A 22329-nucleotide genomic window follows, 5' to 3' on the forward strand; every position below is an offset into this window, starting at 1 on the left:
GGTGGAAAATCCAAGGTTATTAGAGCCGCCTGGGACTTCATTCTGGGCAAATGCCCTGAAGGTAAATCTAGCTCTGGTTCCCCAGACACAGATTCCTGACCCTGTCCCAATCCTCTAGCTCAGTTCCCGCCATCCCCCTCCCCCATTCTCCCAACCCCACCTGGAGCTATGCTGGCATATTCTTCACTTCGGTATTCTCACGGTAGCCCACACATGGTATAAGGTTGAACAAAGACATTTATTTGCAAAACCAATTCCCAATGGAGGAGAGGTTGTATCCACAGAAAGTAAACTGGTGGTCATTCAGAGACCACATGCATACATCAGTGAAACCAAGGGCCAAACCAGAAAACAGTGTGCTGCTGTGGACACCTGGGAGCTACCAATCTCGCCAACAGAAAAGCAAAATGTCCTTTCCGCTCCAGAACACGGATGTACCAAGATGTCCTGTGAGAAGGCAATTTGGTCTGACATCCACGATGAAGTGATCAGGGAACAATTGAGGGAGACTTTTTTTCTATTCTGTGTGTCTTGTTTGCTTCCCACAGATACCCGGCTAAAAGCTTAAGTGGTCCTCCGCCCTCCAGAGGGAGGGGCAGTGTCAAAGCCCCGGGCCTCCTCACATGCCCATCCTTATGCTCTGAATGATCTGGAAGATAGCTGAAAGAGGAAAACAAGACAGACAGCTCAGGTACCAGGCAGCACGCAGCCGGAAACCCCAGTCCATGGTGAGCCCCGCTCCCGCCGACCCCTGGGCCCTGGACGTGGGAGCATACAGCTGATTAGATGTTTCCTAACAAGGAGTTCAGTTAACAAGAGGTCAGTGAACTTCTTTAAAAAGGCAGCCTGGCTGGGTCGGCTGATGGATGCCTTGGGGATTTAGGGATAACTCCTGCTAATTCCATCAGGAGCGAAGGCCAGAATTCCCTCAGGCATGTAGGGCTATGGCCCCCCTTCCCCAGAAGGGTTTGGTGGCCGCTGGGGAGAGGGGGACAGGGCTTTCCATACGGGCACTGCACTCATTTCACCATTTTACAGGTCAGTGAGGCTGCCTTTTCAAAACAGCAGCGACCTGGAAAACAAGCAGCCCCTGAGCTGGAAACTGCGGGCCAGGTGCTGGGAGCAGATGTGCCAAGCGCGGGGGGGGGGGGGGGTGCTGGTTGCCTGGAGCCCTCAGTGCAAGATCTCGGGGCTGCCTGCACATGTTCTGCAGGACAGCGAGCTCCCATCCTAGGCCACACTGGTTTTATCCTGCGGGGGTGGGAGCCTGAAAGCCCCCAGAGGATTCCAGGCGCCCTCGCCTGTTTTGCTAAGAGCTGCTTCCTCAGCTCCCCTGGCCTGGTGCTAGCTCTTGCCGTCACATGCGTCCCAGGAAAGTCAGGCCCAGCTTCTGTTCTATACCCTCTCCAACCAGCAACGTCGGTCAGTCTTGAGGAGGCCAACGGGAATGAAGGACACGGCAGCTACCCTGTGTGGCAGGATTTTTTTTTCCTGGGACGAAGCTGGGCATCCTTTCCCTGAGTTCTGTCTAAACACAGAATACACAGGAATGCAGCTGAGAGGCCTCAGGAAAACAGGCTCTCTGGAGCCCTCAGGAAACGAGCCGTTGGCATTTCATCATCTAACGTTAGTGAGCAGCACTGTGGGCCGAGTACTATGCTTCGGGTGTACAAAGACCAAGCACACAGGGCCTTGGGCAATCTTTCTTGGACAGCTAGATTTGAAGGAGAGATAAAACATGAATGCATTTTTTTTTTCTGAAAAACAAAAAACAAAAAACCCAAACCCTGCACACATCATCACTATTCTCCTAAATTGGATTGTCCCCAAACATGACACAATGGTAATTTTTCATAAATGCTTGGTGTGACCCTAATGAAAAAGTGTCATTGATCCGACTTCACTGGAACAGTGCCGTTGGAGTCTGTGCGAGGCATTCCCAGGCTGTGCGTTGGGCTCTCATTTCTGCTTCTGTCTTCTTTGTTTCACTATGATGATCTCTCTTCACCTTTCTGGTGTCACAATACCAACCTGCGGTGGGCCCTCTTCCATTATGCTGTTGCTACAGACTCAGCGAACACGGAGGCTGTTAGAATTACGTGGAAAATTAGAGCGAGCCTGCTCTGGGCGAAGGTCGGAAGGGCTTTTCTCCAGATACAGTGAAGGAGGGATTTCGATATTTAGTTCTGGTTGTGCTCAGAGGTTTGCTTCGCTGCTTCTGGGTTTGGGGACGTGTCTTGATGGGAGAAGTTGCTACCTGGGTGGGAAAGTACCTTACAGACATGGCGGGCAGGTCTGTCCTCCCCTCCCAAGGCTGACAGGGAATAAAAATTAAATAAATTTAATTAAAAAAAATTAAATTCTTCCATCTTCCAGCTCAACAGAGTGCTGGGAGGCGGCTGTAATATTCAACAATGTTAGGGAAAAACTGTTTACATCTACCATGCCTCATGTTTTGTTCTTGGGATCAGGGAAACATCCCGAATGTTGACAAACAAGGGTGCAGTGGAATGTTAGGCTCAGATGGCACCAGGTCTTCCCTGGAGAGCCGTGTGACTGACTGGACGAATAATTTAACCGTTTGGCATTTGTTTCCTCTTGGGTAAAACGAGGACCGTGGTGCTTGCTGTGTTGTTCGAGGGATTAGAGGACACGACACAGACGAAGGCTCCGCATACATCGAGGTGCACAGCGGGGGGGGGGGGGGGTCCATTGCTAATATTCCCATTCCTACAGGAATGACTGCTTGTTCTCCACGGGTGAGCAGGAAGCCGGGAGCTCAAGTGCCCAGGGCTGCCTGCTGCTCTCTAGAGGTGAGCGCTTTGCGAAATTCCCGAATAGTTCTGAGCCCTGATTCCTCTATTTGTACACATGTAGGTAATATGGATCTCAAAGCATTGCAAGGAATAAATATCATGACCTAAGCAAAAGAATCTGCCCATCCTAAAATGCTCGAAAATGTTATTTCTCCCTGAATTTTATCCTTAGACAAGAAATGTAGGTCGACAAATAGGAAATAGTCTGTGCTTTAAGTCTGTCATGCCCCATTCAGTTAATTCATGACTTCAAAAGTGCTGGGTAATGATAAAACCACCCAGTTCTGTTTAAGGACCGGCTGCAAACGTTTCTAAAGACTCTCAGACAAAATCTTCTAGTTTCAGAGTCTCCACACTTGTATTAAAACTTACCAGTGACTGAATCTGCTTTAAGAACTTATTAAAGATCACTCGTGACCCTACTGAATCCATCCATTAACATGTGAGAATCTGATGGTCCTTCACAGGATTACAGGCGACTCTGAAATTAAACCCGCTTGGAGAAATGACGTTGAATAAAGTTTATCTTAAGCTCACCATTTGCTTCCACCTCTAAGATAATGGAGAGATGGCTGTGTTTATTGTTCCTTTTTCAGTTGTAATAATGTCTTTAAGAAGCCTTCGGCATTCTATACCAATTACGGTAATTGTAGTTGTCTGTGGCTGCCAGTAATGACCCGCAGAGCAGCCCCGGGCTTCCAAGTGCTGACTTTGCGAAGCAGCGAACAGGAAGGGAGCCAACAGTGGGTTCAAAGTGGGAAAGGAAGTGGGGAGTCTGGACCCTGACAAGTTAATAATTTAACAGTGGGTGAACAAAGCTGAGAAAACAGCTGAGCAGGCTGTAGCAAAGGGGCTGTGGGTAAGCCAGACAGCAGGGAGGAGAGATGCCAAGAAAAGGAGGGACGGCAGGCATTCCAGGTCAGGGCATCTGGCCTTGGGCAGGTTGCTGAGGTTCAGAAAAATCCAGGATGGAGCAGGAGCTGCAGAATCCTGGAGCCTCTGCCCTCTGTAGCCTGTTTAGCTTCCCGATCGTCAGTAAACTCAGATAGTCCCATCTCTTATTTTATTTAACCAGCCCCCTTGCAATGAAATCCTTAGGCTTTCAAATGCAAGCATCATTGAGCCCAATGCTCACACAAACCAGAACAATCCTGACTCCACATCTGCCAGCAACAGGTGCCCTCTTTTCCTCTCTACCACCTTTTCGAGAAAGCTGTTTACACTCACTCCCTTTCCTGACGTTCAATCCCCACCTCAATGCACATCAGTATAGCTTCTGCTCTCTTCAGTCCACTGAAATATTTCTTTCTAAAGCCACAAATCTCCCTCCACCTCACTTAATTCAAAGGGCATTTTCCACCTGCCTCTTGTCTTACTTCCCTAGTCGCCATTGTTGACCACTCCCTCCTTCACCCTTCTCTTCCCGTGGCCTCCGTGACCCTATATTCACCTGGCTTCTAGTTTTCTTCCTTCTCTTTGGCTCTTCACATGCCATGGGTTTCGTAAGGGTCATTCTAACTCCACCTGACCAGTAAACGAGAATAATGATGTTCCTCAATGAGCATTCTGGCTTTCTTCTGTTCGTTACATTCTTTCTCCCTGAGCGACCTCACCCTGGCCCACAATTTTAGTTGGCACTTAGCTTTGGATGACTCATGTATGTACTGTACTGCCAGCTCTGACTTCTCAGAGCTCCAGACCCACACCTCCCACTGTCTAATTGAGATCTACACATAGGTGGCTCAAAGACACTTCAAATGCAACAGAACCTTCTCATGCTCACCTCCCACCAACAGACTTGACATCGTTATCTTCCATCTTGTATGTAAACCCCAAATTCCAGACTCCTCCTAAACACCCCAGTTGATCACCAAAGATCCATGGACTTGACCTAAGTATCTTGCAATTATGCACCTTTCTCTCCATGCCTCTGGAAACTACCCTAGTGCAAGTTATTGCCATCTTCCCCCAGACCCCTGCAATGCCCTCTAACTGGCCTACTCTTGCTCCTCTTCAATCCTTACTCCATACTGTAGCTAGAATTCTTCTTTAAATGAAAACAAATATGATTGTGTCATCCCTGTGTTTAAAGTACATCAAAGCTTCCTATTGCCCAATCCTTGATGAAGCTTCCATGACCTGCGTATCCCGGCCCTATCAACCTGCTTGGGCACAACATGTATTACTCTTCTTTCTCAGGATAATCCCTCGTGTTTTCAAAAGCCCTCTGCTCTCACCACAGGGCCTTTGCAAATGCCATTTTTTTTCTGTCTGAAAGATTTCTCCCGCCCTGCCCTATGGCCTGGTTTTCTCTTCTAATCCAAAAGTTATTTCTGCAGGGAAGCCTTCTTTGACCATCAGAAGCAAGAATTCTCAGACCTGTGTGTGTACAATAGTCTCCTGAGGATGCATGAAAACAGAAGCTGGACTCCCCCCTCCAGAGTTTCTAATCCAGTGGGTCCAGAGTGGGAAATAAGAATGTGTATTTCTAGTCAGGTCAGTCACAGGTGATGCTGAGGCTGCTGGTCCAGGGACCACACCTGGAGAACCATTTGCTCAGAGGATACCTTTTGTGTTAGATGCTTTCCCAGTCTTACATGCATCTCCTTCAAACACTGTCATGGCTGAAATTTCATATATTTCAGCATGACTACTTGATGAACTCATCTTGCTTTCCCACTAGGCTGTAAGCTCCAGGAAAGCAGGGACCTTGATTTTTTTAAAAAGGTGTAGTTATTTATTTGAGAGAAAGATAATGTGAGTGAGGGAGGTAGGTGCAGAGGGAAGAGAATATCTAAGCAGACTCCTGCTGAGTGTGGAGCCCTACATGGGGCTCAATACCACGATCCTGAGATCATGACCCGAGCCAAAACCAAGAGCTGGATGCTTAACCAGCTCAGCCAACCAGGCACCCCGGAACCTTGGATGATTTTGCTCCTGACTATACCTCTGGGCCTAGCTCAGCTCCAGGCACATAGTAGTTCCTCAGTAAATACTTATTGGAGGAGCAAAAGGTGAATAATTGCAAAGAGCATGGAGGAAAACATGTATTAAAAATCCCTGGGGTGCCTGGGTGGCTCAGTCATTAAGCGTCTGCCTATGGCTCAGGTCATGATCCCAGGGTCCTGGGATCGAGGCCCACATTGGGCTCCTTGCTTCACGGGAAGACTGTTCTCCCTCTCCCACTCTCCCTGCTTGTGTTTCCTCTCTGGCTGTGTCTGTCAAATAAATAAAATCTTAAAAAAAAAATCCTCAAACAATTATTTTGTGGACCAAGAGTCAACAGCAAATGACCACTTTTAAATTCCAATGTTGCAAGAGCTTAGTCTTTGGAAGGGAAGGAAAGTCATGAAAGACAATAAACTCCTTAAGTCCTGGGACTATGTCATCCCAACCCTCTCTTACTCTGGGGACTGACCTATTCCAATAATTGGGAGTGCCAGAAGGACATGGGGATGACAGGAAGGGATCCCCAGGAAACCATCAGACAGCTACACAAGAGGAGACTGCCAGAAAGCTGCCTTCCCGACAAGTGGAAACTTCAGAAGGCAACTTTTATTGAAAATAAGGTTGATGAGAAGCGAGATCAAAAGAGTTACTGAGGAGAGAGATAGAGATGGCCCAGAGGAATATCATTTAGGAGGATAAGACAACTCTAGAAATGACTTAATTCTGATTATTTTTCATTTAAAAATAATTTAAAAAAAAGAGCTAGTAAGAAAAAGGACAGGTCTGTGAGAGACAAGAAGAAAGGTCAAGAAATAAGATTGCAAAGGTGGGTCATTAAGCTCTCAGGATGTTTCAGTACAAAGAGAGTCAAAGGTAGGATACTATTCCCGATCCCTTTCCCAGTAACTTCTCCAGAGATGGAGAAGAGGGAAGAGAGAGAAGTGCCTGGGATACATGAGGGCAGAAAGGCACTATGGGAGGAAGGGATATTATTAGCAAAGAATGGCAATAAAATGGCAGACAGCAGAAATGCTCTTCTGAGCGGCAGACCATACACAGACCCAAATGCTTCATGGGACACAGGGTAGACAGTGGCATAGAACGAGAGAGTTCGCAGGTCACCTCGTGGGAGCCAGAGGCAGATGAGACATCTTTTCCAGAGTGTCCATCTCAGGTCCCGAGGTAGGAGTTCCTTAGCAGAGGAATGTCCTCAGTCCTTCTCAGGTGGTGAAACAGAAGGGCTCCTCCAGGCCTGGATGTGACAACCATTTTGGGTGTCACAGTTTTGAGATCGTTCTGGAGGTCTCCAGGAAAGGCCAGTGTTTACTGGTTGACTTGCAGACATGGTGAATTCAAGTCTGTCCTGGAGCAAGGTCCAGAAAAGAGTAAGGTGATCGGGTGACCGGTGGCCCAGTCAGCAAGCAGCCCGTGCCTGGGTCAAGGTTTTATCCATCTGGGAGCAGACCCAGGATGGCCGTGCATCTGGAACCTCTGGCAGGGAGAGTAAGAAATGTTTTAACGGGAGTTGTTTTCAATATGCAGTTGTAGACTAGAGGTCTAAGGCTGGTGTGGAAAACTTCCACTTGGTAGTACTTGGGGAGAAGTGGTGAGAGAGAAGGCAGGCAGGGTAATAGGAAGTGGATGGGTTTAGAGTTCAGGTTTAGGTAACAGCTCCCTCATTTTTTATCTGTGGGATGTGGGCTGATTTCCTCCATAAGCCTCAGTTTCATAATCTGGAAAAATGAGCACCATAGCCTTTTTGTAGGGATTATGAGACGAGAAGAAAAAGGTACATGTAAGGCCTTGTGTTTTAATAAGTACTCAGGAAATGGTAGCCAAAACAGCTGTACGAAGAGGTCCTTTTCACTCCCATCCACTAGTTTATAAAGAATTCTTTCTAGAAATAGAGAAGAGGCTCCAGCTGTCCCAGCAGAGGTGACACCACCGACCTGTGACTGACAAACCTGTCTCCCACCAGTCCAGGGGGAGCTGGGTCTGCCATAGCTTCCTCAGGACCTCAGAGCTATCTATCCCCATACGAGTTTTCTTAACATAACCCAAGAAAGTCACTAGAAAGATCCAAATGCTCTCTTTCTCTGTAAGCATTCAGAATCTTGGTCAGAACCTTGCTTGGGAGGCCGATAGGTGGGGAGACAGTGTGACCAAGGGTCATCGACATAATGACAATAGCAACAAGCTCCTAAGATCCTAGGAGTGAGAGACCATCCCCATGTCTTTTAAGAATGGGAGAAACAAGGCTTAGCATGGGCAGAAGTTGGACAAGGCCACACAGCTAGTAGGTGTCAGAGCCAGGTTTCAAATTCAGGGAGCCTGGCCCTGGAGCCCGCACACACACAGCTTGGCCCTTTCCCTCCTCCACACCATTCTTAACAAAAGCCACCCGTTGCAGGGAGGGTGGGGGTGCTGGGTCTTCCAGAAACAGAGAGGCCTTATGTCAAGGGAGACGGTTGGACCACCTGGAACACGAAGCTTGGGGAACAGGAGGGGTTCAGGCCCAGCCACGAACATCTCAGGGAAGCACTTTTTCACATCTGTTCTGAGGAGGCTGTCCTGAAAAACGGCCCTGTCTGTGACACGCTCTCACCTCCTCCTCCCCTGAGCCCCCTGCAGGCAGAGTCCCTGGAGGATTCAGGAGAATGTAGTCTGTTAAGTGACAGACAAAGGGAATGTCACTGCCCACACACAATGCGGCAACTCAGTTCACGTGCCCGATCAACCTAGCAGGCCCTCTCCTGAGAGACATTAGCTCTATCGTGAGAGGCCAGCTCTGGGCCAGAGCAGTTTCCTAGCTGATATGCAAAGAAGGTCCAGATATCTATTCCCTTCCTGGGATGGGAAAATCAGAATATCCAGCAACACAAGAGGTACCCCATACATACACACATACATACTCACTCACAAATGCACACACACACACACACACACACACACCCAGAGGTCCCACTTCGACCAGACCAGCTACTCTTTCATTTATTTCCCTCTAACATTTGAACAGAGTTCAGATGCTCTTTTTTTTTTTAAAAGGCTAAAAACCACTAGGCTAAATGTTTTCCTCTTCAAATACGCTTAATTTTTTCTGATTATAAAAGTAATACATGCTCATTGACAAAACTGGAAAATAGAGAAAAGTCCGAAGGAAATAGCAGTCATTGGTTAATCCTATTCCCCGAGAGGTTTCCCTTTGATGGGGGATATAAGCTCATCAGTTTCGAGAATACCCAGGCTTCCGTAGCCATTAAAATTCTCATAATCTCTAATTAGGAAATGAATATCAGGCTTGGCCAGAGCGAGAGGAATAAAATTGAAATTAGGAATACGTGAGGGAGAAATAGTAGGGACAAAGGGGAGAGGAAAACCCCGGAGGGGAACCGGGAGGGAGGGAGGAACCGGGGCATGGCTGGTACGTAAGAGTTTCCCCCTGAGAATCAAGGGATCTTGGGAATGAGATGACGCCTCCAAGAATCCACCGGAAACCTCAGTGAGGGGAAAGGATGCGGAAGGGTACGGCCATGTTGCAAAGAGTGCCGCCTCAGACTGCTGCTGTCAATGTCCAGTTTCACACCAGGGCTCGGGAAACGTAATAATGCCTCAGGATCACAATATACGTGATCCTGACTCACCAACCAAATTGTCTGAAAAGCCAACAAGTTAAGGAAAATACCTAATTTCATCGAATCCAGGAGGCATTCTAGTCAAAGAGGAAAGCTGAAAATGCCGAAGGCGGTTGGGTTGTCCTGTCAACACCGTGGCCCGAATTAGCAAAAGCCTCGGCCAGGATGGCAAAGATGAACACGGGACCCTGCTGTCACCTCCCGGTTTAGGGTGGACGTGATAGGTCACCTGCAGCATACTTTCCCGAGAGCTTGGCTATGGCCTCCCAAGCCTTCCCCATCAGGCTCTTGAAGTTGCTGAGGACAAAGGGGAGAGGAAAACCCCGGAGGCCTGGGCTGGGGGCTGCAGGCACAGGTGACTAGCTTCACTAGTGCTCTGGGACAGTACGTCAGGACCGCAAGTGTCTCCCAGAGATAGCTGTTGGCCTATCTGGGCGACAACATCTCTGCCGCCTCAGACAGACATTCTGGGTCACGCTTGTCTCTGAGTCTCCAGATAACAACAAGCACTCCTCAGAAGCTATCATACATTTCTCAAGGAGGCAGGTTTGCCACTGGGGACCAGGACAGCCAGGATGAGCTGTTTATCTGGAAAGAGCCCCACCGCCTGTAGAAATGGAAGATAATGTTTTTATAAACCAGGGAGAGAAAAACACAGCGAAGTCTCCAAGCGAGGGAGGGGCCTGAATCCTCTGGGCTTCAGTGTGCATCTGGGGTCCTTGGAAATCAAGGAAACACAAATGCCACCAGTTAAAAAGGCCCAAGCCAAACCAAGTCCCAGGCCAAGACTTAAACGAGAAAAGTTTCTGGCTTATTCGGAATCACCCTTAGAGGAGACTCAAAACAGGTATTCAGCTGAGAAACGGGTTTTAGATTTCTGACAGAATGTATATGATATGAATAACAATAGTTACCAAATTAAACAAAACAAAGGACAGCATGGCCTGAGATGTCCAAAGTGGAGAATACTGTGTCTCAAAAGAACACACTGTTCCAAAGCTTTTGTGTCTCACAAAGAAAACTCGTAGAGCAAAACAGTGGTGCATTCAGATTGGGTTAAGGAAATGCAACTTACATTTTATTTCTGATATGCAACTTAAAGTACAAACCCCTATTTATTGATTTCTGCATGTGGGGGCCTTCCCTTTTCCTTCCCTTTTCCTGTGTGGGCAGGTCTGAAAGATTCTGATGCTTTATTATCAGAAGAGAGTCTCATGGACCCGGGGGGTTATCACTTAAATTGCTGACACTCATCCTTGGAGTGGAGAAGGAGGGCCTGTTGCTTTGTGAAAGATCAAGACCGATGCTAGGGGCTGAGCCTGGAAGGAGCAAAGGCAAATGGAAGCCAAATACCACCCCCTCCGACCCCCTGGTGGCATAACCAGTCCTAACTGTAGCACCACCGTTCTCCATGAGGGCTTCCGTGAGGACACTGATGAAAGCTGTAGGATTCAAGCTTGCTATGGGTAGAGGGCTATTAATATCCCTCTCTGATCACAAAGGAAATCGATAGGGACAGTAAATCATGTGTCCAAGGTTGTCCAGCTGATAGCGAATCTCAGCTTTGAACCTACATCTGGCACATTCCAGAACTATCCCCCCTCACCAAGGCCTCTTAACCTCTTAGCCTGTTACCCGCCAATTGGTCAGGTTTCAAAGAAGTGTCTTGCCCAAGAGTCCTTTTGCAATCGTGGAAAGTGGAAATCTACCTACCCTGAAGGGGGTGTATTTAGAGAGCTTCCTCCAACTCAGGTCCATGGGACAATGTATTAGGGTTTCCAACCCGGGGCTTGAGCTCAGGGCAGCCCCAGGAGGTCTGGCGCTCTTATCTGGTTTCCTAGTGAGGGGGTGGGCGTTCGCCGGGTGCGTGTTCGTGCCAGGGGTCTCTGGGCGTCTGCACTCTGTACCCTCCCCACTTTACTGATTCTTCTCCCCCCCTTCCTTTTCCTTATCTTGCTCTTATCAGCACGGCAGGCATGAAAGGCATGTGTGGAGAATGAGGAAGGCCACAGCAAAGAAGTCGGGAAGCAAGGGGTCAGGACTCCCCGTAGTTAAGGGGCCCGGTAACCCCCTGGAGGTTTGTGAACTTGTTTTTCCACATAAAATGGAGTAAGGGTGGCCAATAAGAGACCATATACTTCAATGCCAACATTTTCCCAGTCTGGATCCTTTCCCACAATCTAGCTAAGAAAGCAGAGAAGACGTGCATTCCTGATGATTTGCCTGACCCGAATATTTACCCATCCTAGATACGCTGACACTATTTCTAAAGAGAACACTTTGCCCAACCCAAACATTAATAGAAAAAGGGTTAACAGAGTGAGGTAATGCGAGCGAGTCTTTCAAGAGAATCAGATCCATGATCCACACCTTCATTAATCTTTGAAGATTCCGTAAGTTTCCTGCATAAAAACGGACACACCAGCAACATGGACCAGCAACAGAACCACCAGCCACGCGGATTCAGAGACAACAGTGACCAGGAGCTCCAGTGACCCCATCCCCGAGGAGGCTCAGGACATGAAGCAGAGGAGCTGCCTGGCCGGACTTGGGGCAGAAACCGCCCTCCTTCACACACTGCAGAGAACACGCCGGCCCTGGAACCCTCTGAGGGAGAAACTCAAGAGGGACGGGAGGTTCTGCAAGATGAACAGAATCGTGACTCGTCCCAGGGAGGTGGCCACAGGGATAGATCTGGAGGAGTTATTGTGCTTTTCATGACATGTTTGGCTAGCGAAGGACACGTGCCAAGATAGAAGGAAGGGCACGGTACCAAGGACAAGTTGAGAGGAGTGACACATTTCTGTGAGAACAGTGCCCGGCTTGAGTGAAGGCTTGCAAAAAATAAAATTAAATAAATAAATAAAAGCTTAAGTTAGCAAAAAAAAAAAAAAAAAAAAAAAGGTGGCAGTAGTGGATGATACTTAGTTACAATTTAAAAAGAGAGGAGGCCCCTGAATTAGGGATCATGGTAGCATGTTAACGGAGCACAGACAAAGTAAGGTGACCCAACTCCTGACTAGGAGAGCAGGGGTCTGAAGGGGGGCGGTGGCAGGGGGCTGTGTCCTCTCAGTAGCTTGAAATCTGCATCTCTGGGCCCTGCAGGCTCCCATCCCAGGCCCCTGCACAAACTCACAGAAAGGATCACAGCCAATGTATTTAATCCCTGGAAAAACGAATGAAGGCTGGGAGAACTCCAGAAGATTGTTGTCAGCAGATGTCCCAATTTACCCAGGGGGAAAAAGACACTGTTCCCACTATACAGACCGAGAGCCTGGCAAGACTGTAATTAAAATGTAATTTAGAGAAGGTTTTTAAGCCCTTGGAAAAGGATGGGTATTGAGAACCAACATGGGTTTGAGAAAAACAGACCAAATCACTTTATTGAGTGAATCGCCTCCTCCCGCCCCCCACAGGCTAGCTAATGGCTGAAGCAGTTAATGTGTATCTTGACATCAAAAAAGAAAACAGTATTGGCTCTGGATCTGTTTAGTCCCTGAGAACCCCGGCTGCGGGATGACTGGGCTCATGGATCCCTAAGACTGGGCTTTGACCCTTCTTGAGCCTGGCAATACCGTCTCAAGCTATTTTGTCCTTTAGTGCTCAGCGCAAACGGCCCCTCCTCTGGGAAACTTTCCCCTCTGCCCAGGGTGATTTAGAAGTCCCCACTGTAGTCTGGCTGTGTGCGTTCTCCTGCACTCACAGGTTGGAATCCTAATGTCTAATGGGACGGCTGTAGAAGCTAGGGGATTTAACGGGTGACTGGGTCATGAGGGGGCGGCCTTGTGAATGGGATCAGTGCTGTCATGAAAGACACCCCACAGAGCTCCCTCACCCTCTTGCCATGCGAGGATCCCACAGGAAGATACAAGGAGAAATGACCCTCACTCGGCCACACGGGCACCCCAGTCTGACTTCCTACCTCCAGGACTGTGAGCATGACGTTCCGCTCTTTACCAGCCACCTAACCCGTGGTGTTTTGTCACAGCAGTCCACACAGACGGAGACAGTCCCTTATCCGTGCCCGCCAAGCACACTGGGCACTCCGCTATCACAGCACTCAGCCCCCAGGTACAACAAACGGCTTCCTTATCTCCCCCGCACCCCGCTCAGTGCCTGCAGCCTTCTGGAGGCGTCTGTGTTCCCAGAGCCCGGCCCCATGCCAGGCCCACAGGGGACCCCCACCACATGGTGATGGTTTGCACGAGTTTTGCTGAGAGGCTCAAGGTCAATCTGAAGGGAGTTTTCTCTAACTGCGTTCCGTGGGCTTTGCCATGTCTACACTTTTATCAGTGACTTGGAGGAATAGCATGTTTTCAGAGACCGTAAAGCTGGCCAGGAAAGAGGATTAGATAAAAGGCTCAAGGTTCAAGATTGAGCAACGTACAGGCTGGCTGGCCATAAAGCCTGAAAATGGAGATTGCCTTTTTATATAGATTTGCTTCTCTTGGTATTTGTGTGGCACATTTTGTTTGTTCCGTTTTGGGGTGAAAATCAGAGACGGATCATCAGAGGTGATGCGTAACAGAGGAATAGGCAGGCAGCTGACGGAAACGTGGCATCAATGCACCGAATTCCTTGCAGTTTTCTACACTGCTCTGAACTACATGTTGCTGATGAAGGTGATACACTGACCATATCGTGTAATGTCACTGACCAAATCATACATGGTAAGATCAGCAAGCCGTTTATGATGTCTGTTCTTCCATATTTCTAGACTTGGTGGCTACTCTGTAGAAAGACAACTGACAACCGACAATAAAATTTTAATAGAAATACTCATGAAGCTTTGTATGAGGTCTCAGAGAAGTCAGCTGGGTATCTACAGTACGGGGTGTATCTGGCTTCATTCACCATCCACATGTCCACGAGTCCATCCAACCACACTGAGCACGCACTGTGTGCTAGATTCTTACAAGAACGTACAGATTTCCTGGACAAAAAACCACTGCCTTCCCTGAGCTTATGTCCCAGTAGCAGAAAATGGATAATAAGTGAGCAAATGAAATAATTTCATATGTTGATGAGGGCCACGAGTGCAATAAAGCAATGTGTGATGGGGATAAGGAACAACTTGGATTGGGGGGTGGTGTGTGGAGATGCATTTCTTAGCTTGCAGGACGTTTATGTAAAGAAGAGCCTGATGGCGCTGGGTGGGTCATTAGGTCGATGTGAGTCTAGGATGTGCTGTGACCACATGTTGTAAATGAACCAAAGCCTGGGTCATATTGAGAGAAGCAGAGTGATGGGATCAAGGGCAGTAACAGCCCTCCTGCCTCTGTAGCAGTCACACCATTTCTAGACCCACTTCCGCAGCTGCAAATGCTCTGTATGAGCTCTGTAAGAGAGTCATGGAGTGTGTCCAGAGGAAGGGTCCAGAAACCACATCTTATGAGGCGAGGCTGGGAGAAGTAAGGGAGTTCAGTTTGCAGGCTTTAAACTCATCTTTAAAATATCTGAAGATTCAAGATGTTCAGAAGACAATGAGGCCATGCCTTGTGGTTTTAGGAGTTCACACCTGAACTACTGAGAAGACAGTACAGTGTAGCTCAAAAGAGGGGAGATACCTCTAACAGAATGAGAGCTATGGAGAAATGGGATAGGCTTTTTGAAGAGGTGATCCCTCTACCCTCAGAAGTATTCTAGCAGAGGTTGGGTAACCTCTTTTAAAGATGAGGGATTCACATGTTGGGTAAAGGATTCCCTTTGAGTCACATCACTGGGAATGGGGTACAGTTTTGTTTCTTTAAGATCTTGGGAACCTCCGAAGGCCTACCTTGTTAGAAGTGACATCACTTCTCCTCACTTAGCACTATTTTCAAGACCCAACCCATGAAGACCAGGAATTACAAGACTCCCAATAACAGAATTCAGCTAGAAACAAATGCTTGATCCTTTGTTCAAACCTCTCCTGTGTGTGTGTGTGTGTGTGCGTGTGTGCGTGTGTGTGTTTGCACATGAGTGTAAGCAAAGTTCTCTGAACTTACCACCTTCCAGTACAAGGGGACTGTACATCGAGGAGCAGGTCAAAGGCTCAGTTCTATTTAGGAGCTCTGTGGCATTTCCTCTCAAGGAGAAAGCCTCTCCCTTTCTCCGGAATCTGGATCTATCTCAGGCAGACAGGTGTTCCTGTTCTAACTGCCCTTTTTAGGCTATGCTTCCACACAAAGGTTTAACTGAACCCTACAGTGTTTATAGCCAACTTAATGAGTCAGTGTAATCATTTTATGATTATGATTTGATAGTATATCAATTCTGTCCCTACTCGTATTTGCTCTGCTGGACTAGTGACCAAATCAAACCCTGCTGAGAGGAAGGCTTCAGTCAGTGATTAACTTGAATCCCAGGCCAATATACTTCTTTGTCTATTTACTTGTGAAGTGTGTTTCTGAAGGACAGAGCAGAACATGGGCTGTGAGGTCAGTGAAAAACCCATACCTGAGCCACAGACAACAAAAACAAACAGTGCCAACAGCCATGGTCCCACGGGGTATTTCTCTTCTTGCGGCCTCTGAAAAGGAATGGAAAGGAAGGTTAGGTTCGTTGATTCGGGAAACATTTGTGGGGGATTACCAGACACCACTAAAGGCTGAGACGACTCACATTGCGAGACAGATCCAATCTCAATGCCCAGTGGGCAGACACAGATGAAGAAATTCAACTGTAAAGGGTCCAGATAGGTATGAAAAGATTCATCATGACCTTACTTATGCTCCTGTAACTCAGTGAATGTGGTGGGCTTAGCTATTCTGGGGACAGATGGGGTAAAAATACACAAAACAGTTGAGTGATTCAGGAGCCCCAAATGATGCTACGACAAATCGTCTCCATGTGTGGAAGGCACACTCTACGCCAGGCTCTCTCCCAGGCAATCTACAACCCCTGTTTCCACCACCCACAACACGGTACAAGGCGAATTATCATCTCCAATTTGTAGCTGGGAAATGGACCCCCGAAGTTTGGGAACTTGAGCAAGGGTTGGGATTTAGGTCTGCCCCATTAGAGAACCTGGGTGTTTTCCATTAACGGAGTCATCTTTAATTCCCCGCAACTGTGGATTCCAAGTAAGGTCACAGAACAGTCATTTTCTCAGAACCTTCTACGTGCCAAAAAAAGCTGGCAAGTTGGTGCCGTGGAAATCCTTGGAAAGGCAGAAGCATCCCAGCAACCATGAGTGGATATGCGAAGGAAGCAGCATTTTGTAATAAAGCTCCCGAACCTCAGCGAAGCTTTCTCTTGGTGAAATCTCCGCATTCCCTGGGGAGCAGAAGGGCACCACAGTGCCCACATCAACCCAGAGCCCTGCATAGCTTCTGTTCCCCTCCAACCAACAGCACAGACGTATTAAGAACCACCATCCACAACCCCTCCCAGTCTATTGGCAGGTAGGGCTTGGTCCTTAAAATCAAATCAGTCAATAGAAAAGCTGTTTTTGGGGAGAAGCATCCAAAAAAGGTGGTGAATTTCTCAAATAAAAAGGGAGAAGTTGGAGCGAAAAAAATGGAATAATTCACTAATGCTTCCTCACATGGGTGAGCCAGAAATAATCTATCACCAGTAAAAGTTAGAGAACTCATTTAGTCCTTTGGTTTCCAGCTTACCCATTCCATTCTGAGAGCCTCCTGCCCTCTACCTCGAGTGGGCTCACTGACCACTTACATATTGCCATGCACTTTTTCTTGTCAGTGTCTAGTGTGTATCCGTTTATTCTCGTGATCATGTGTGTACTACCTGCCTCTCTGCCAGACTGTGGGCTCACGAGGGCAGCCACCGTGTCTCTTCCCTGTTGCAACACACAGCAATGCCTGGCCCAGGACTTAAACATAGTAGGTGCTTCAAGGAGTGTTCATTGAAGAATGAATAAGCATATGAACTTCATTAAATATGATTTCATAGGTCAAGTAGAGTAGAGACAGGGTCTAGGAAGGCTATTGTCGTTTTTTATAAATACTTCCTAACTGGTGATAGGGTTGTCCCTGCAGCTCTCTTACTAGAGAAGTGTAGGTTAAAGTGCTAATGGTCGGTGGGCTCTAAAAGATGAAAACCCCTCAGTTTGTGTCCTTGACAAGCTTGTATCTAGCGCCGCTCTTGCAGGAAAGAAACATGTTGCAAGGGAATGGCAGCTGCTCTTGACCACACGAGGACAAAAATCAGTCTTATCCAGCAGCATAACTTTACCCAGAGCTGTTACTGTATCATTCTTTGGCCCTTAACACCAGATCAAGGGCGTATCCAGTAAATAATCAAGATATTAACTGAAGTTACCTGAACGGACTATGGCACTTACCCCTCCCCACCATCTTCACTAACGCCCTGGCAATCTGTCACAGCTGACCAGAAACCACAGCTCTGTTGCTGTCATCCCACCGATGCCGTATAAAAAGTTCATTTCGCTCTAACTTCCGCAAAGCCAACAAGTGAATTTGGGAGCCTGTCAATGAATGACTGGTCTAGCATGGATACCAAATGGAGTCCATTGTTATTCCTTTGCAGAAAAACACAAATTATCAACATGCAGAGTCTGGAATACACAACACAAAAATCTGTTGGATGACATTTTCCAGTGAATCAATATTATTTGGGGGACTTGTAGAGCTCAAGAACGGCAATATATCCTTTTTCTGAGAGCTTTAAGTTCCTCTTTTTTGGAAGCAGTACCCAGCAGAATCCCATTGGGGCAACGCACCTACGGCTCAATCTGTCGCTGGGAAAGGTAAAAAGAGCAGGAGAATCCTGCAAATGACATGGTTCATTTCAAACAGGAGTTTGCAACTTCCTGAGGCTTTGGAATGTCAGAGGCTGGCTTTCCCTGTGCTTATACACCAGCAGGGTAACTCCGAATTCTGAAATTTACATCCCCCTTCGTTCTGAAGAAGTTGCTACCGTGTAATCACAAAACGATTATTTTATTTCTTTGTTTCTTGGATTTATCTGCTATCTGGGAGAATAATATTCATGCCATAGCTATTAGCTAAGGAAATACTGAAACATCTGCATACAACTGAAGGGATTTATTTCTGAATGATGATTCTGAATTTTCAGTATATGTGCTGCCGAAGCGAGCACGATTCTGATTTTTCAGTTAGAATCTGTTCACATGTTCCCCAATCGCATCCTGAACAGGTTATCCCTTGCAAGTTACTTCTTTCAAAGTATAATTGTGTTTGACCTGCAATTAGGAAAATGAGATTTAGGATTTAGAGTATTTCCTTTTGAAAGAAAATTTCAATTTTCATTTTGGATGCTGGTCTGTTTACAATAAAGGCAGCCGGAGGGCCCTTCTAACCACCTGAAGATAAACAGAGATTGTGGCTTGGTTTGGAAAACTTTCATTACACATGTAATGGGGCCATTTGGACACCTCCACCCCAGATGCCAGGCACTTTTGAAGGGCCCACTCCCATGGTCTATCAGAAGCTATTAAAATTCATCCACATCATAGATTAAAGAAATCTGAATGTAGCTCTGAAAGTTTACTTCAGTGGAAATGGTAAGTACATTTTCTAGATATTTAAACATTGTCCCCCAATTTTAAATCTTCTTATTTTGAAGACAATAACTTTCTCTTTCTCCCAGTTCTCAAACACTTTCCGATGGTCTTGAAAAGCTCGAGGTGGCAGTCGTTTTTACCAAGCCTAATGGATACATTGGCTTTGCAAACCAGCTCCAGAATTGCTACTTCTGCAGGCCGTACTTGTCAACCTTCAGTTAATAATTTTCTTAATTCTTTGTTTCTTAGTTCATTAAAAAGAACCATGGAACCAGAGATTTTTCAGCACATCAGCTAATCTGTATGGTATCTAGGACAAAGTGATCTCCTAGGGATATAAAACCCTAAGTGGTTTAACATCAATTAAAATTTGTTTTTCAAGGTCAATTGGGACAGCAAGGTTTGTTTTTTTGAGTAAAAACAAATAGGAAAAAGAGATCTAGGTGAAAAGTGTTTTTGATTCAATGGTGTATTTGCATTTTACTGCTCAGTCACACCTAAATGATCTAACACCCAAAGAGAGAATTTCAAGCATAGCTTTAAGTCTAAAGCTGTGTATAAAGCTGTAGGCAGAGCTGAGTTTGATTCTAAGGTTTCTCTGCCATGGTACTGCTTGGTTTTGTAGGAATTCTGCTGTCATGATTGCAGCTCCAGCTTTTTGCTCAGTTACAAACTAGCATCATTTCTTTGGCTAAAAGGAATTGCCTCATCAGGTCTGCAAGCTTTTCCAGCCAAACCCCAAGCTTCAGCTGGACTTTGCTTAAGTGTCTAGGATAATAGATTCCAGGCACCTTGGCTCATAGACTTGGAGACCAACACTGCCCAACAACTCATCCCAGGCATGCCTCTGAGTATCCAAAATCACGGGCCTGGCATTTTCTCTTGAAGATCTGCTTTGCTAAAAGAAAACCCTGTGTGTAAGGCCCAGATTTTACTTTAGACTCCAGAGATAAAACCTTTAGTCTATTCTCCAGAGTTCTGGATCATACCATCAAGACCCGCCAGAGCTCACATGATGAGATAGAGTAATGTTGAATTTAAACTTCATTCTGGTGGAGGTCTCACTAGGGAAGAGGTGAAGGAGAGAAAGGGGGGAGGAGGGAAACATGGGTCTGAACCTCATTTCCCACTTTGAGCCCTTCCAACTTATACAGCCCCATTACAAAGGGGCTGGAGAGAAAACCTTATCTTGGTGGGTGTCTGTTGAGGGTGGAGGGCAGGGGTCAAAGCCTGGTGGAGGTGATGATCAGTGGTCTCCATTTACTCATTCATTCATTCATTCATTCACCAAACGTTCTAGCACTTCCGGGCCCCGTGTCACGCAGTTGGTTTAACTATTCCTTAAGGATGTGACTTTCCGTTTTTCCCCACAGACAAAGGCCCCATTCTCTCCTGGGGAGGCTCTTGCGAGCTTCGGTGGTAACCCCAGCAGCCACTCCCCAAGGGGTCCACCACCACCCTGGCCCTCGCCGCCCCCAAGAGCACCGCGAGGTCCTCGCCTCCCAGAGCCTGGCTCTCATCGCCCACGCTGCGAGGACCCTGCGGGAGGGGCGGGCCGGGGCCGGGGAGCGAGGAGCAGGGAGGCCGGCCCTGTGCCCGCCACCAGCCCGGCCGGCCCCGCCCCGCCCCAGCCCGCCCTGCCCGGCTCGGCCCCGCTCTGCCCCGTCGGCGCCGCCCCCGCCTTACCAGGGTTTTGGCTACGTTCCCCCTCTGGGTGATGTTTTTGCTGTGCTTCTCGTTGGCCATCCGGATCCGCTGTTTGGCCACCATGGCTTGGGCGCTAGGAAATGCTCTCGACTCCTACCTGCAAGAATCCCCCCGCGTTAGCCCCCGACAGGGCCGCGCGCGTCCCGCCCGCTGCGGGCGCTGCAGGTGGCAAGGCGCGGCCCCCGAGCCCCGCGCACCCCGCTCCCCTGCCCCCAACGAGCCGGCTCCAGAGAGAGGCCAGAGCCCGGACGGAAGTAATCTTTCATCTCAGGAAACCCTTTCCTACTTCCTCGCCATCCTTCCGGTCCCCCCTGCTACCTAACCAGCGCGGCCCCGAGGCTGGCGCTGCCGCGCGTCCTCCCCGCACTGGGCGGCCGGAGCACAGCACGCGGAGCCGCTCGGCCCGGGCCCCTGCCGCCGGGTCGGGAGCCAGCGGCCGAACGCGGCGGGGCCCAGGGTTCCGGCGGTCCCCGGCCTTGTGCGCTCATAGGGGCGGAGGCGCCACTGCTCGGGGGTTCCGGGACCGGGGACCCGCCGAGGCCCGGGGCCCAGACTGGGGTGGCCGCGCTCTAAGCCATGTCTAGCGGGCTGCCCCGCACCGCTGACCCCTGGCCGAGAGCTGCCCAGGAGGCTGGGGCTGGTGGGCGTGGCGGGGTGTGGGATGGGGGTCCTCAAGAGACAAGTAGAACCAGGGCAAGGCTGGGCCCATGCTCTTGGGGGACCGGCCAAAGAAACTGTCCTTCAGGTGTCTGGGGGAGGGCCCTGCTCCAGGGAAGCCCAGTGCCCGACCTTTTTAAGTATTGCAGAAAGGGCAGGAACTCCCGGAAGATGGGGAGGAATGCGTGTGAAGCTGGAGTTGGGGTAGGTCATCTTGGCCCTGGTAGCTGAGGGGGTTACGTGCGGGACTGCCAGCCAGACATCTGAGTGAAAGGGGAGGAAGGTCGCAGCCTGCAGCCCAGCCGGATTTGGCGGTCACTACCTTAAGTTGGGCGGCCTTGACCTGCTTTGGATCCGCACCTGCCTGGGGCAGTTTGAACCTCCTCCAGCCACCCTTGTCCCGAGGGATGGGATGTGAACTGGCCTTTCCTTGCACTAGAGGGATAAAGACTGGAGTGTATGCATCTCACCGGCTGGTGTCAGGACCCTACAGATCACTTCTTTTAGGGCAGGAGGGAAAGCGGTTCAGTCCCTCACTTTTCCTTGTGCTGCATGACTTGAAGTGAGTTCTTAGTAACTCAGAAGGGCTGAGAAGACAAAGGGAAACATCAGCCTGGGAGATCTGGGGCAGTGGGAATCAGTGGGGAAGAATGGGGTATTAGGCTTCCTCTGGCTCCCACACCCCAGTCCTTCCCTTGCCCGCATCTGTAGGGTTCTGTGTGGATAGAATTTCCTGATGTCAGTAGGAATTTAGAGAGGCTCCTTCTTTCTTTTTAAGGATTCTTTAACTGATTCTCACCCTCCTCCGGTATGCTGTAATTTGAGCTCTAATATAGACAGTGTGGGGGCTGCTTTTGGTAACCCAGAAGAAGACAAAACCTACCCAGCATCATCTAGTAAAGTCTGGGTCATTACTTGTTTTACTCTAAAGGTCAGTTAAGTTTCCAAACTAGTTTACACCAACATCACCACCATTATTACAGGACAACAAACCAAGCAGGCTCATGATTAAAGAGATTTGTGTTTTTAGTAATGATGGACTCTTTCAGTGGGGAGAAGAGAGAAGGCCACCCCTTCC

The 22329-nt window shown here is 48.4% G+C and overlaps 1 protein-coding gene across 7 annotated transcripts; it reads right to left on the minus strand.

Moving 5' to 3' along the window:
* Positions 1-219: 219 nt before the first annotated feature.
* On the minus strand, positions 220-21022 carry SERP2 (stress associated endoplasmic reticulum protein family member 2). 7 transcript variants are annotated; one of them, XM_047723513.1, is made up of 4 exons: positions 20913-21022; positions 20574-20691; positions 15836-15908; positions 220-660 (listed from the first exon to the last, which is right to left on the minus strand). In XM_047723513.1, the coding sequence occupies exons 2-4, from the start codon at positions 20655-20657 to the stop codon at positions 620-622; spliced, it is 198 nt and encodes a 65-aa protein (XP_047579469.1). In that variant the 5' UTR covers positions 20658-20691; positions 20913-21022; the 3' UTR covers positions 220-619. The 7 variants fall into 7 exon arrangements, with proteins under 7 accessions (XP_047579469.1, XP_047579468.1, XP_047579464.1 ...); XM_047723512.1 differs by lacking the exon at positions 220-660 and adding an exon at positions 667-2257; XM_047723508.1 differs by lacking the exon at positions 220-660 and adding an exon at positions 667-2314.
* Between the last annotated feature and the right edge of the window lie 1307 nt (positions 21023-22329).

The sequence above is a fragment of the Lutra lutra genome, chromosome 3, assembly GCF_902655055.1.
Source record: "Lutra lutra chromosome 3, mLutLut1.2, whole genome shotgun sequence".
NCBI classification, from domain to species: Eukaryota; Metazoa; Chordata; class Mammalia; order Carnivora; family Mustelidae; genus Lutra; species Lutra lutra.